The 10551-nt window shown below is 51.2% G+C and overlaps 1 protein-coding gene across 1 annotated transcript; it reads left to right on the top strand.

Annotated features, from left to right (window-relative positions):
* Positions 1 to 227: 227 nt before the first annotated feature.
* Positions 228 to 6976, top strand: TXN2 (thioredoxin 2; the record flags this gene model as incomplete). The annotated part of the gene is made up of 3 exons (XM_079537330.1): positions 228 to 439; positions 2226 to 2349; positions 6860 to 6976. The coding sequence occupies 3 exons, from the start codon at positions 228 to 230 to the stop codon at positions 6974 to 6976; spliced, it is 453 nt and encodes a 150-aa protein (XP_079393456.1).
* Between the last annotated feature and the right edge of the window lie 3575 nt (positions 6977 to 10551).

Here is a 10551-nt window from a genome sequence, read left to right as displayed (position 1 = left end):
CGTAGCAGCCAGTAAGAGCCCACCGCTCCGGCTAGGTAGGCCAATCAGCGTGATGGGGGGTGGGGCCGCTGGACGGAAGCGGGGTTGGGCAAGGGTCACCTCCGTGCCGGGAAGGTGCGGGCCGGGGGTTGTTGGCCGTGCAGGCGGTGGGGTTGCGTCTTGGCGGGAGGAACTCGGAGTTCTGCGGGGTCTCCGTGATCCTCACGTCCCCTCCGTTCTCTTCGCAGATGGCCCAGAGGCTGGCGCTGCGGCGGCTGCTGGCCCTGGGACGCAGGCCGCTGCCCCTCGGGCCCAGGCAGTTGGCCCCGCAGGGCTTATCCAGCCGGACCTTCGGCGGCTCGGCCATCCGCGGCAGCGCATTCAACGTGCAGGATGGAGGTGACTTCCAGGAGCGGGTGGTGAACAGCCCTAAGCCCGTGGTGGTGGATTTCCACGCGCAGTAAGTGCCACGCACAGCGAGGCCAGAGCTTTGCAGAGTCGGTGGAGAACAGAGCACCCCAGGGCAGGGTGGCCGTGCCGAAGTCACTCGGTCCGCGTGTTGTGTCAGCCTGTAACAGGTGCCTCCGGGCTTGGGCAGTTCCAATAGCACCTTTTGTTAGCTGCTGGGGTGAAATCCCCCTTAAAAACGCTAAATGACAGTGCTGCCCCTGGGGTGCACGCTGTGCTTTGTGTGCTCCTGTAGCATCACATTATGGCTTTCAAGTTTTCTCAGTGAGAAGTGGCCTCGTGGCCAACAAAGCCAACGTTATCCTGGGGTGCTTTACAAAAGTGCAGCCAATAGTTTAAGTGAGGTTATCTTCCTCTTCTCTGCCCTGGTGGAGCCTCAGCTGGATTGCTGTGTCCAGTTCTGGGCTCATCAGTTCAAAAAAATAACACAGAGAATATCTCGAGAGAGCCCAGCGAAGGACCACAAAGATAATGTGGGGCCTGGAGCATCTCCTGTACAAGAGCCCTGGGGACTGTTCACTCTGGAGAAAAGAAAGCTGAAGGGGGATCTCATCACTGTTTATAAATATTTAGAGTGTAGCAGTCAAATAAAGGAGTCAGGCTCTTTTCAGTGGTGTGCAGTGACAGGACAAGGGGTAATGGGCACAAACTGGAGATATTAAAGATCTCTTTAGATACTTTCCTGTGCAACTCATTCTAGGGAACCTGCAATTGCAGGGGGTTGGACTGGGAAATTGCCAAAGGTCCCTTCCAGCCCCTACCGTTCTGTGATTCTGTGCTCTTGAACCAGGGCTCTCAACAACAAATGCCAAAAACTGGCAACAGCTTTGTTTTACCAGTAGCAGCGTTTGTGGTCAGTAAAAACACTGTCGCTTTCTTGCCAGTAAAAATATTCCTAGATGTAATCTGCTTCATTAACAATACTGATTCCCTTAGTTTATTCAAGTATTTCCATTTCCCTGTAGTGCTGTCATATGAGCCAGCTGTGGCTGATTCTGGGCAAACAGATGTTAAAACAGCCCTCAAACTGCTCTGAACAAGCCAAATTTACATTAACAGGGATCATCCAGGGAGAAGAGGACAAATAACTGAAAGCCTAGAACCTTTCGTGGAGGGAGGCTAACAAACCTCACCACAGCATCAATTTTAGATGGAAAGGACGCTCAGAGCTTTCATTCACATTTTCCCCTAATTGAGGAAGTTCACATCTTCCTTACCAGTGTAGCTAGAGGAAGCTGTGAGTGTTTTCCCTGTACAGAACATTGCAAAATCTGCCACGTTTGCCATGGTCTTTTTGCAGCTGCTGCATCTCTAATTTTTGCAGCTAATGGGGGATTTCTGTAAGCCATGCTTTGCATATCATAGAATCATAGTATGGCTTGTGTTGGAAGGGACCCCAAGGATCATCAAGTTCCAACCCCCCTGCCACAGCCTCCAGATCTGGCACTAGGTCAGGTTGCCATATGGAGCTGAAGTCTATGGTTTGATAACCAGCAAGAGCCAATGCACCTGACTGTGATGCTTGCACCATGGTGGTGATGTGATCAGCTGGGTAACAGCTCAGCAGCCGTGAGAGGAGGGACAACTGATGAGAAGTGTATGGAGGACAGGGAAGGCTGCTGGTCCTGGTTAATGTGTGCATTCAGTGTTGAAGTGCCACCACTGTCCTGTGGCACGGAGGTCAGAAGAGGTGAAACAGTGCTAAAGGTCCCATCCAGGCTTCTATAGCTGCTGCTGCACTTGCCTCTTTTTATGTCCACTTTCCTCTTTCTCCTTAGGTGGTGTGGTCCCTGCAAGATCCTAGGCCCCCGCTTAGAGAAGATGGTGGCCAAGCAGGAGGGGAAAGTGGTGATGGCCAAAGTGGACATCGATGATCACACAGACCTTGCGATTGAGTACGAGGTAGGAACCAGAAAAGCACAAGCTTGCTGATGCTGTTGGTGCAGGGCGTGTTCCTCTGCAAAGGGGATGTAAGCACAGCATAGTCTGGGTGGGGAGGGGAAGCCCAGTTCTGCCTGCTGGCTCCTGGTCCGCTTGGTCGGTCTCTAGTGAGTGGATTTCACTTTGTGCCTTTCCTCCAGCTCTGCTGCTCTTATCTGGCATCCCCATCTGCAGAAACACAGAAATCTGTGTGTCCTCTCAGCCACACAGAAGTTATCACTGCAAATGCGGTGTGTGCAGCGTTTTTACTTTGTGCACAGGTTTCTTGGGTGTAGGGTGGGAACATGAAGCAACAGGCCCCAGGGCTGTTGCACTCTTAGACACCATTCTCCATGCAGGCAGCCCTTCCTCTCTCTCTCTTTTCTCATTCTTCCTGGGTGACAGAGTCTTGTCCTTAAGCTGCATCACAAGGAGATGCCGTAGGCTTTGTTTGGACAGATGGAACTCAGGTCAGAGAACACCTGAGCACAGCAGGAGCGTGCATTTTGTTCTTGACAAGCATGGATCTCTGTGATGTGTGTTAGCATTTCACGTGCTGGTTCCTTGTGTCCCTGCACTACCCTGCTCCTGGGAGGAGCAAGGAGGGGGACTGGAGAAGGCCACAGCTTTGGTGCATTTGATTTTTATTCTCTCCCCCTTCTAACCTCTCAGTGAGTAGGCAGTTTATGAAATGCAGAAATTCCTTTGAGGACTGTGCTGGCTGCTTCCTGTAAGCAACAGTTCAGTGTACTGAGTTGGAGTATCCTGCTGCTGTGTTTTACAGAGAAGAAAGTAAGAAAATACTTCATTTTCACTTGCATATCACGCAGATGGAGCTGCTCCCTCTCCTAGGCTAAGTCCTGCCCCTGAGGGCAGTGTGTGCCCTCAGTGGCTGAGGCTAACACAGGAAGCTTCCAGAGGTGCCCAGCAAACTGCACGCCAGCTCCCTGAGCAAGCCATCACTTTAAGTGTGGAGGAGATGTATTGTCCTGTTCTCACACTCTGCTGTGCCAGAAGGACGATGAGGTCAAAGCAGTTTGTTTCCTCCCACTCTTTCCCAGAGAGAACTTCCTTCTGGTGCTGTGGTTGAGTGCCCTCTCAGCTGTTACCCACCAGTGTCACTTGTAGCTTCTGTGGGCTGAGCACAAGAGCCTCTCATGCTGTTTTTGGCAGCGGTGTGTTCTCAGACACACCAGAGCCAAGGAGAATGAGTGTTGGCTCACTGTATTGCAGCCTGATGGCTCTGCAGCTCAGGGATGCTGGTAAGAACAGGTTAAAGAGGCTGTTTCTGCTGTAGTCAGAAAGTAGGTAATCCTGATAGGTGCAGGGGAGGTTCTGCTGCAACCATCCTAAGGAGAAGAGAATGGAGATTATTAGCTTAACTGTGATATTGTTCCAAGCCTTCCAGTACGCTGAATGAGCTAGCATTACAGGAGGATGATCTCAGATGACTGGAAAATGGCAAGCAGAATACAAATATGGGAAGAAAGGTCTTGAAAAAGAGGCTGAAAGTTCCTTTGTTCTGTAAGTGTGATTACTGCAAGCACGGCTACTGAATGTGCATGAGAAGCTCCAGGCGTACAGCTATTTATTTGCAGGGTCTGCCTGTCTTCCAGCTCTGATGACGTAGGTGCAGGCAAGGACTGACTTCTTTCTGGAGCCTAACATACAGACACAGTGAAGTTTTGTTTTGCAAGAGGACCCCAGGATTGTCTCTGCATCTTCTGCTCTTGCAGCGATGCATGTATCTGGTCCTGACCGTTCTGCATGCAGCTGAATCCCTTCCCAGGTAGTGTTGGTGAGTAGGATAGCTGCAGATGGGTAAAGGATAAATAAAGGTTTGATCCTCATGATTTGAGGCATCCTTTTCATGCAGAAGTTTAGGTTGTGCCCCATGCTCATGCTTGCTCTTTTGCTGTCTACTGGGAAGTTGTCACCTAAGGAGAGATGTGGGCATGAGAGCTGATGGGGAATCGCTGAAGCTGAGTCAAAGAGTTTTTGTTTGTTTGTTTTTAAGTCTTTCCATCTGAGATTGGATATCTACAGGCTGAGGTTTTTGTTTCAGGGTCTGTGCCATCCTCACAACTCCCTGCTAGTTGCCAGGAAGCCTCATCAACCTGTGCCCGTTCCCCTGCTTACACACATACACCCCATGTTGCTGCCTGATTGCACAGTGTACTTTCCACTGGCTTTCTTGGTGTTGGGGGAGGAAGAGAGAGCCCCCAGGAGGAGCTAGAGCATGCCATTAGCTCTTAGCAGCCCCATCTATCATGACACACGGGAGCATTTCCTCAGACCAGAGATGCCCCAGGCACCCTCCTCCATCCAGGTAGTGCAGCATGCAGAGAACCTCTGAGAGTTCCTCCTTTTGTCTTGCTCCTCTCCTTGCCAGCTGTGGCCTTTGTGCTGCTCCTCCAGCCAGCTCTTGACCTCTTGGAGCAGGAAGGGAGGAGTGTTTAATTTGCTTTCTCTTGAAATTCCTTACATTCCTTTTTTGCTTTGGCCTGGTGTCTGTTGGGAAGGAGCAACCCTTGCTCCTGCTGCTGCCTGTGGGCACATGAACTGCCCTTAGGACTGATGGACGTGGGGACGTTGGTTGTTGGCAGAGCTCGTTCCTGCTATGCTTTGTTCCTAAGGCTGGGTGAAGGCCCTTCCCTGCCCAGCTCTTGGTGTCCTTAGCTTCAGATGGGAAAGATTCCCTCAGTGTGAGCTCTGCCACGAATAGCCTGTGTGTCTGCTTACATTTTCTGTTTGGCCATTGCTGATCAAAAGCAGCCTGACTTTTTCTTCAGAAATGCTTTGAAGAAAGAAGAGAGTTTATTTAGTTTCAGTGCAAACCAAGCCCCCAAAAAAGAAGGTAAAAATAGAGTTAGCTTTTTATAATTCTCAGGCTGTTTGCTTCATAAGCAGCAAAAACAAGTATGAACCCCTGCAGCAAATACAAGTATGGCAGGAAGGATGCTGTCAAAGCACTCTGTTTCTGAGCAGCTGCAGGGTTCCCACAGGGTTGCTGGCTCTCACCCACCTCACTGACTCCTGGCCCTGTAACCTCGGGGTACTTGTTACAAACCCAGTTTGCAATCCAGGAGGCTCAGTGGAGCTTTGCCAGGAAGAGACCAGTCAACTTCAGTATCCTCATCCCTAAAATCCCAAGGAGCTTGCCATCACAGTAGCACGGCCCTGCCTCAGCCTGTCACTAGGAGGAGCTGAAGAACCTGTGTCTCAGCAGGGCTGGCAGGGTGGTAGCAGCCCCGGCACTCCTATGCACTCAGATGGAACTGCACAAACCCCAGAGGACAGACTGCTGGTCCAGGCGGGAAGGGAAGAACAAAATGTCCCTTTCATCTCAGCCTCCTGCTGGGAGAGAAGCCAGACCTCTGGAGGGTTTCCTGCAGGAAGGATTTGTGAGCGTGGCAGATCCGTGCTGGCAGCAGGGCTGGGGACAGCTGGAGTGCACTAGAGAAGGCCCTACAGGCTGGCAGAGGGGCGAGATAAGGACAGGAGGTGGTTGGGGGGGAGAGGCTTTGTGCTGGAGTTGGGTGGGGACAAACAGGCTGTCTGCTCTGTGCCGTGACCACGTCTCCGAGCTGCAGCAGCTCCTTCTCGTGATCACATGCATGAGGTCTCTTCTGTCTCCACGCACTCAGTAAGTCCCCAGGGAGTGTCATCATTTCCACTGCTGTTCTCTTCAATAATTCCCAGCAAACTTTGTTCTGGATGAGAAAAATAGCACCTGGAGCAGTGCAGCTGGCTCCTGGGCTCTGGCTGGAGGGATTTCTGTCTTATCTGATCAGTAGGGGCAGAAGAAGAAAGATGGGTCACAGGGGGATGGCAAAAGTCTTCCTCTTGCTTGCCGATGGGTGGGGAGCCCTCCTTCAGCTCCTGTGCTATCTGAAGAGGAATACAGGTCCTATCTAATAGCACCCTGGCCATAAAATGTCTAAAGGTCATCATGTCAGAGAGGCAGCCTGGTAAAAGCCTGGGTTTGTCTGTTTATGATAGGATAAAAAGGAAGGCGAGCTTGTACTGGAGGGGAAAATAGCTTTACCTTTTGCTTTTATATTAGGTGTGGTCTTGTCTTTTAAATTGTGGGTCTTATTATATCTAGAAAAGCTGTTGAGACTTAACACAGACTGCTGTATAAGGCAATGCAGAGATGAGGCCACAGAGAGAAGGAACTCTGTCTAGTTGTCTGTCGTTTTGTAGGGTATGTGCCAGCTTTGAGCACTGTGGCATCAGCTCCCTGACCTGCAGGCAGAGCCGTCCCTGTTTATAACCAAATGCCCTCAGCTTCAGAAAGTCGAGTCCCTGCAGTTCAAAGCAAAGGTTTAGCAAAGAGAAAAGCTTTCAGTCCTCTGCCAGCTGCAGTTGTCTCCCTGTCCATGGCAGGGAACTCTGGATAGGCACAGCTGTAGAGCTCCATTTGGGACTGGGTGCAGCTGGGCTTCTTGCAGCCTCTGCTCACATGGGTTTCTGTCTCTCTTGCCCCCAGGTGTCGGCAGTGCCAACAGTGCTGGCAATGAAGAATGGAGATGTTGTGGATAAGTTTGTGGGGATAAAGGACGAGGATCAGCTGGAAGCATTCCTCAAGAAACTCATTGGAGCCTGAAGTTAAAGGGTGGCTGTACCTCTGCCTCTGGATATGTCCATGTTATGCATTCCTTGTCTAGGAGAGTTGAGGAGCATGCGGGCTGCCTGCCTCGTACGGCCTGGGGTTTTCTTCTGTTTAGGGTTTTTAGGAGATGGACAGTTTTGTAACTGTTCCTTCCTGCTCCCCCCCTTCTCTTGAGCAGCAGTAGTTGTAAAGGGTGCTGAGGAGCAGGGCTGCTCATCCTCAAAATGAGGAATGCAGCTGGGATTAGGAGCCCGTGTTCATCAGCAAATTGCTGACGTGTGGAACTTCTGCTGAGCTAAGAGGAGGAATTTTTTCTTTTGTCTAGTATCTGACAGTCCAGTGCAGAGGGCAGCTGTTCCTCTGCATGGAGCAACTCCTCCACAACATGTGGAGGCTTATCTGCTCTGGGTGGGTATAAAGCTGAGAATGCCTCTGCCCTGTCTGTGGAAACTGTCTTGATCCCTCTGTTTGGATGTCCCCAGGACAGGTACAAATCCTCTGCAAACCCACAGGCTCCCGTCATAATTTTATAAGAGAAAATGGAAGTATTTTATGGATCTCCTTTTGTAGGTCTGTAATAAAGAGAAACTTTATCGTCACATCTGTCTAGCTGGAGAATGAAACTTGATTCTTCGAAACCCCTGGGGAACCCCTTATCTGTCCAGAGAAGCGAGAGGCGCTATCAGCAGAACAGTGGCTGGTTCCTAATGATGGGTTGGGAGAGTGCAGGTTATGACTTGATCTCTACTAAAAGGTAATGCTCTGAAAAACAAAACAAGTGGATCACTGTCGCAGGGCTCCTGTGTCCCGCATTGGGTGCAGCTGGATCCCGGGCTCTGCAGGGCACTCCGCTTTTGTGCAGTGGCTCATTGCCCCCCATGCTTTCCTCACCTCTTTTCCTGTCTGAGAGCTGCCCTCTGTGTAGATAATCAAGTCTGCTCACATGGGTGAGCCCTGACGAAGGCAGTTTTCTGACTCTTAATTGCCCTGACCTTTAGACCGAGGGAGGCAGTTGTGTGCCCATATTACCAACAGCCTTCAGCCCTTCCCAGCTCTCCCTCCCTGCAAATGCTTGGTGACTTCAAGGTCCTCTTGGTTTCCCTTGGCAGTGCCCTGCTCCCAGTTCCCTCTTGCTGGCAGAGCACAACACCGGGGCTGAAGCCCTGATGCCCCCTGTAAGACTTTGCATCGGTTTGCATAGCTAAGATGCATGAGGACATTATATGTGCTTAACAGCCACATAAGAGCTGCTTGCTTGTTTTCCTTCCCACTCCCGTTTCCCTCAATCACTCCAAACTCTGCCTTGGCTCTGCTCCATTTTGCCTCCCTGCTGTCGGTTGTTCCAAGGCGACGAGGCGAGTTTGTTCTGCACCTTTGCGCCAATGATTTACGGCCTTTTAAGGAGCGGGGAAGCAGCCATCCAAGTCCTGCCTGTCCCGCCACAACCGCAGCGGTGTTCCCACCTGCGTCCATCGGGAGCGGCGCAGCCCCCCAGGTGGGTGCCTTCCCGGCAGGGCTGAGCTCACCCCTGGCACACTGCCTGCACAGCGCTCTGCCTGCGCTGATGTCAGCGGGCTGTAATTTGGTACGTTGTGAGCAGTAGGCAGTGGCATTTGCTTTTGTGCTGCAGACCGCAGAAGCAAAGCTTGCTCGTGTCCTGTTCTAATCTGCCCTGCCTTTCTGGTGGACCTCCGTGTTCCTGCTGCCCCGTGAACGCTTCTAGTAAAGACCATCCTCATTTTTCTGCATGTTCAGGAAGAGTAGGGGAATAGCGTCACGTACCCAACAATAGCCAACTTTTTATGCTTCGCCATCCCACAGAACAGGAAAAAACATAGTGGCTTTACATTGTGTGTTTAAGAGACAGTATAAATCAGCTATTTTATCACTTCCTTCTAAGGAAAAGTGGAGCCAGTGTCCCATTCGGCTATGCCCTAGGGTGCGTTATGTGAAAGCCACAACTGTTTCTTTGAGATAAATACTGAAGAGCCACATAGACAGTGCCCTGTGAGCAATCCTTCAGAAACTGCACGGCTGCCAAGGGCAAGGATGTCGTTCTTCCCTTTTGGAGTTAAACACATCCAAAATTGCCCTGATCTGTTAAACATTGACTCCCTCCCACCCAAGTATTACAGCAGCGTTCCGCTTCTCATGTTCCCAGCTGCTATTTTAGGAGTGTGCAGCCATCGCTGCCTGTCGGAGCGGAGCTGGCCCTGCCACTCCCTCCCTGGGTGCTCTCTGAGCCCAGCATGAAAATCCCCCCCAGGTTCACCTGCAGTGTTTCTGCCCTCAGTCTGGTCAATGAAACCCAATTTTCAGCAAGCAGGGGCTCTTCCTCTCCTCATTGCTGGCTTGCATCGAACCCAAAGGCAGCTGCTTCTTTCCTAAGGTGTTTGCGTCTGCTGCTAAGCTCTCATGATGGAGAGAGGTGTGCAGTGCTGAGATCCCCTGATGTGTTGGTAGGGGATGGGGCATTGGGACTGTCTATTCCAACGCGTAGGGTGAGAAGTAACAATCTCAAGTTGTGCTATGGAAGGTTCAGGTTGGATATGAGGAAAGGTTTCTTCTCTGAAAAATGGTGCTTCAGTGACACAGGCTGCCTGGGGAGATGGTGGAGTCACTGTCCCTACAGATCCATGTAATGTGGCACAGAGGGGCGTGGTTATTAGGCATGCTGGGGATGGGATGGGCTGGCAGTTGGACCAGGTGATCCTAGAGATCTTTTCCAACTTTTATGATTCTGTGGAAGTGCTGCCAGGTTGTACTGTAGGTTTTGGCTTCCTGTAAATTCAACAAGTTGCAGCTCAGACAGCTGCAATATCCTAAGCAAAAAGATAAGGTACAGTACAAAAGATGCAAGTTCCAGACCAGAGTGGCTCACAGGACAGTGCCCCGTCTCCTTAACCTGCCTCTGCAGCCCACCCAGGTGCATGTCTATAACCAGTCCTGCACTGCCCCAGCACAAGGCTGTGCCTTGGGGCAGAGGCGCTGCATCTGAGCACCGCACTGCAGCCTGGCCAGCACAGCAGCTGCAGGGCAAACGCAGAGCTGTGCTGCGTGCAGGCTGCAGCACGCCTGCCAGTATTTATATAACACTATTTTGCTTTAATCTGGCTTTTTAAGTAAATTGTCAAAGCCCTCTCTGTTCACTGGGAGCCTCTATATTTTTATTTTTTTACTACAAGTTTCATCTTTCAAAGCTAGGCCACTTTTGAGTGATGCTGAAAAATCCCATTTGCAGAGGCTTTTTGTTCCATGCTTGCATTGTTCAGGCAGCAGCAGTTGTTTTCTTTTCATCCTGGCATAGCTCAGGAGTGACTGCATGGTCTTAGCTCCAACTTTCTAAAAATACTCACCCGTGAGGCGGCCTCACACCAGCAGATGAATGCTTTGGAAAGGCACGATGGCATGAAAAGAAGCCGGCGGCAGCACTGTGCCAGCCCTGCGGTGGCTGCAAGCGGTGCATCTGCAGCGTGTGTCAGCCAGGGAGCACCTGCAAAGTGCTTTGGGGTGCTGAAGCTCGAGGGGTGCGGGTACAGAGAATGTACCAGAGGTGCCTGCAGGAGAAT

Source organism: Tetrao urogallus (assembly GCF_951394365.1).
Source record: "Tetrao urogallus genome assembly, chromosome: 1".
NCBI classification, from domain to species: Eukaryota; Metazoa; Chordata; class Aves; order Galliformes; family Phasianidae; genus Tetrao; species Tetrao urogallus.
This window is presented reverse-complemented; position numbering and strand designations above follow the sequence as displayed.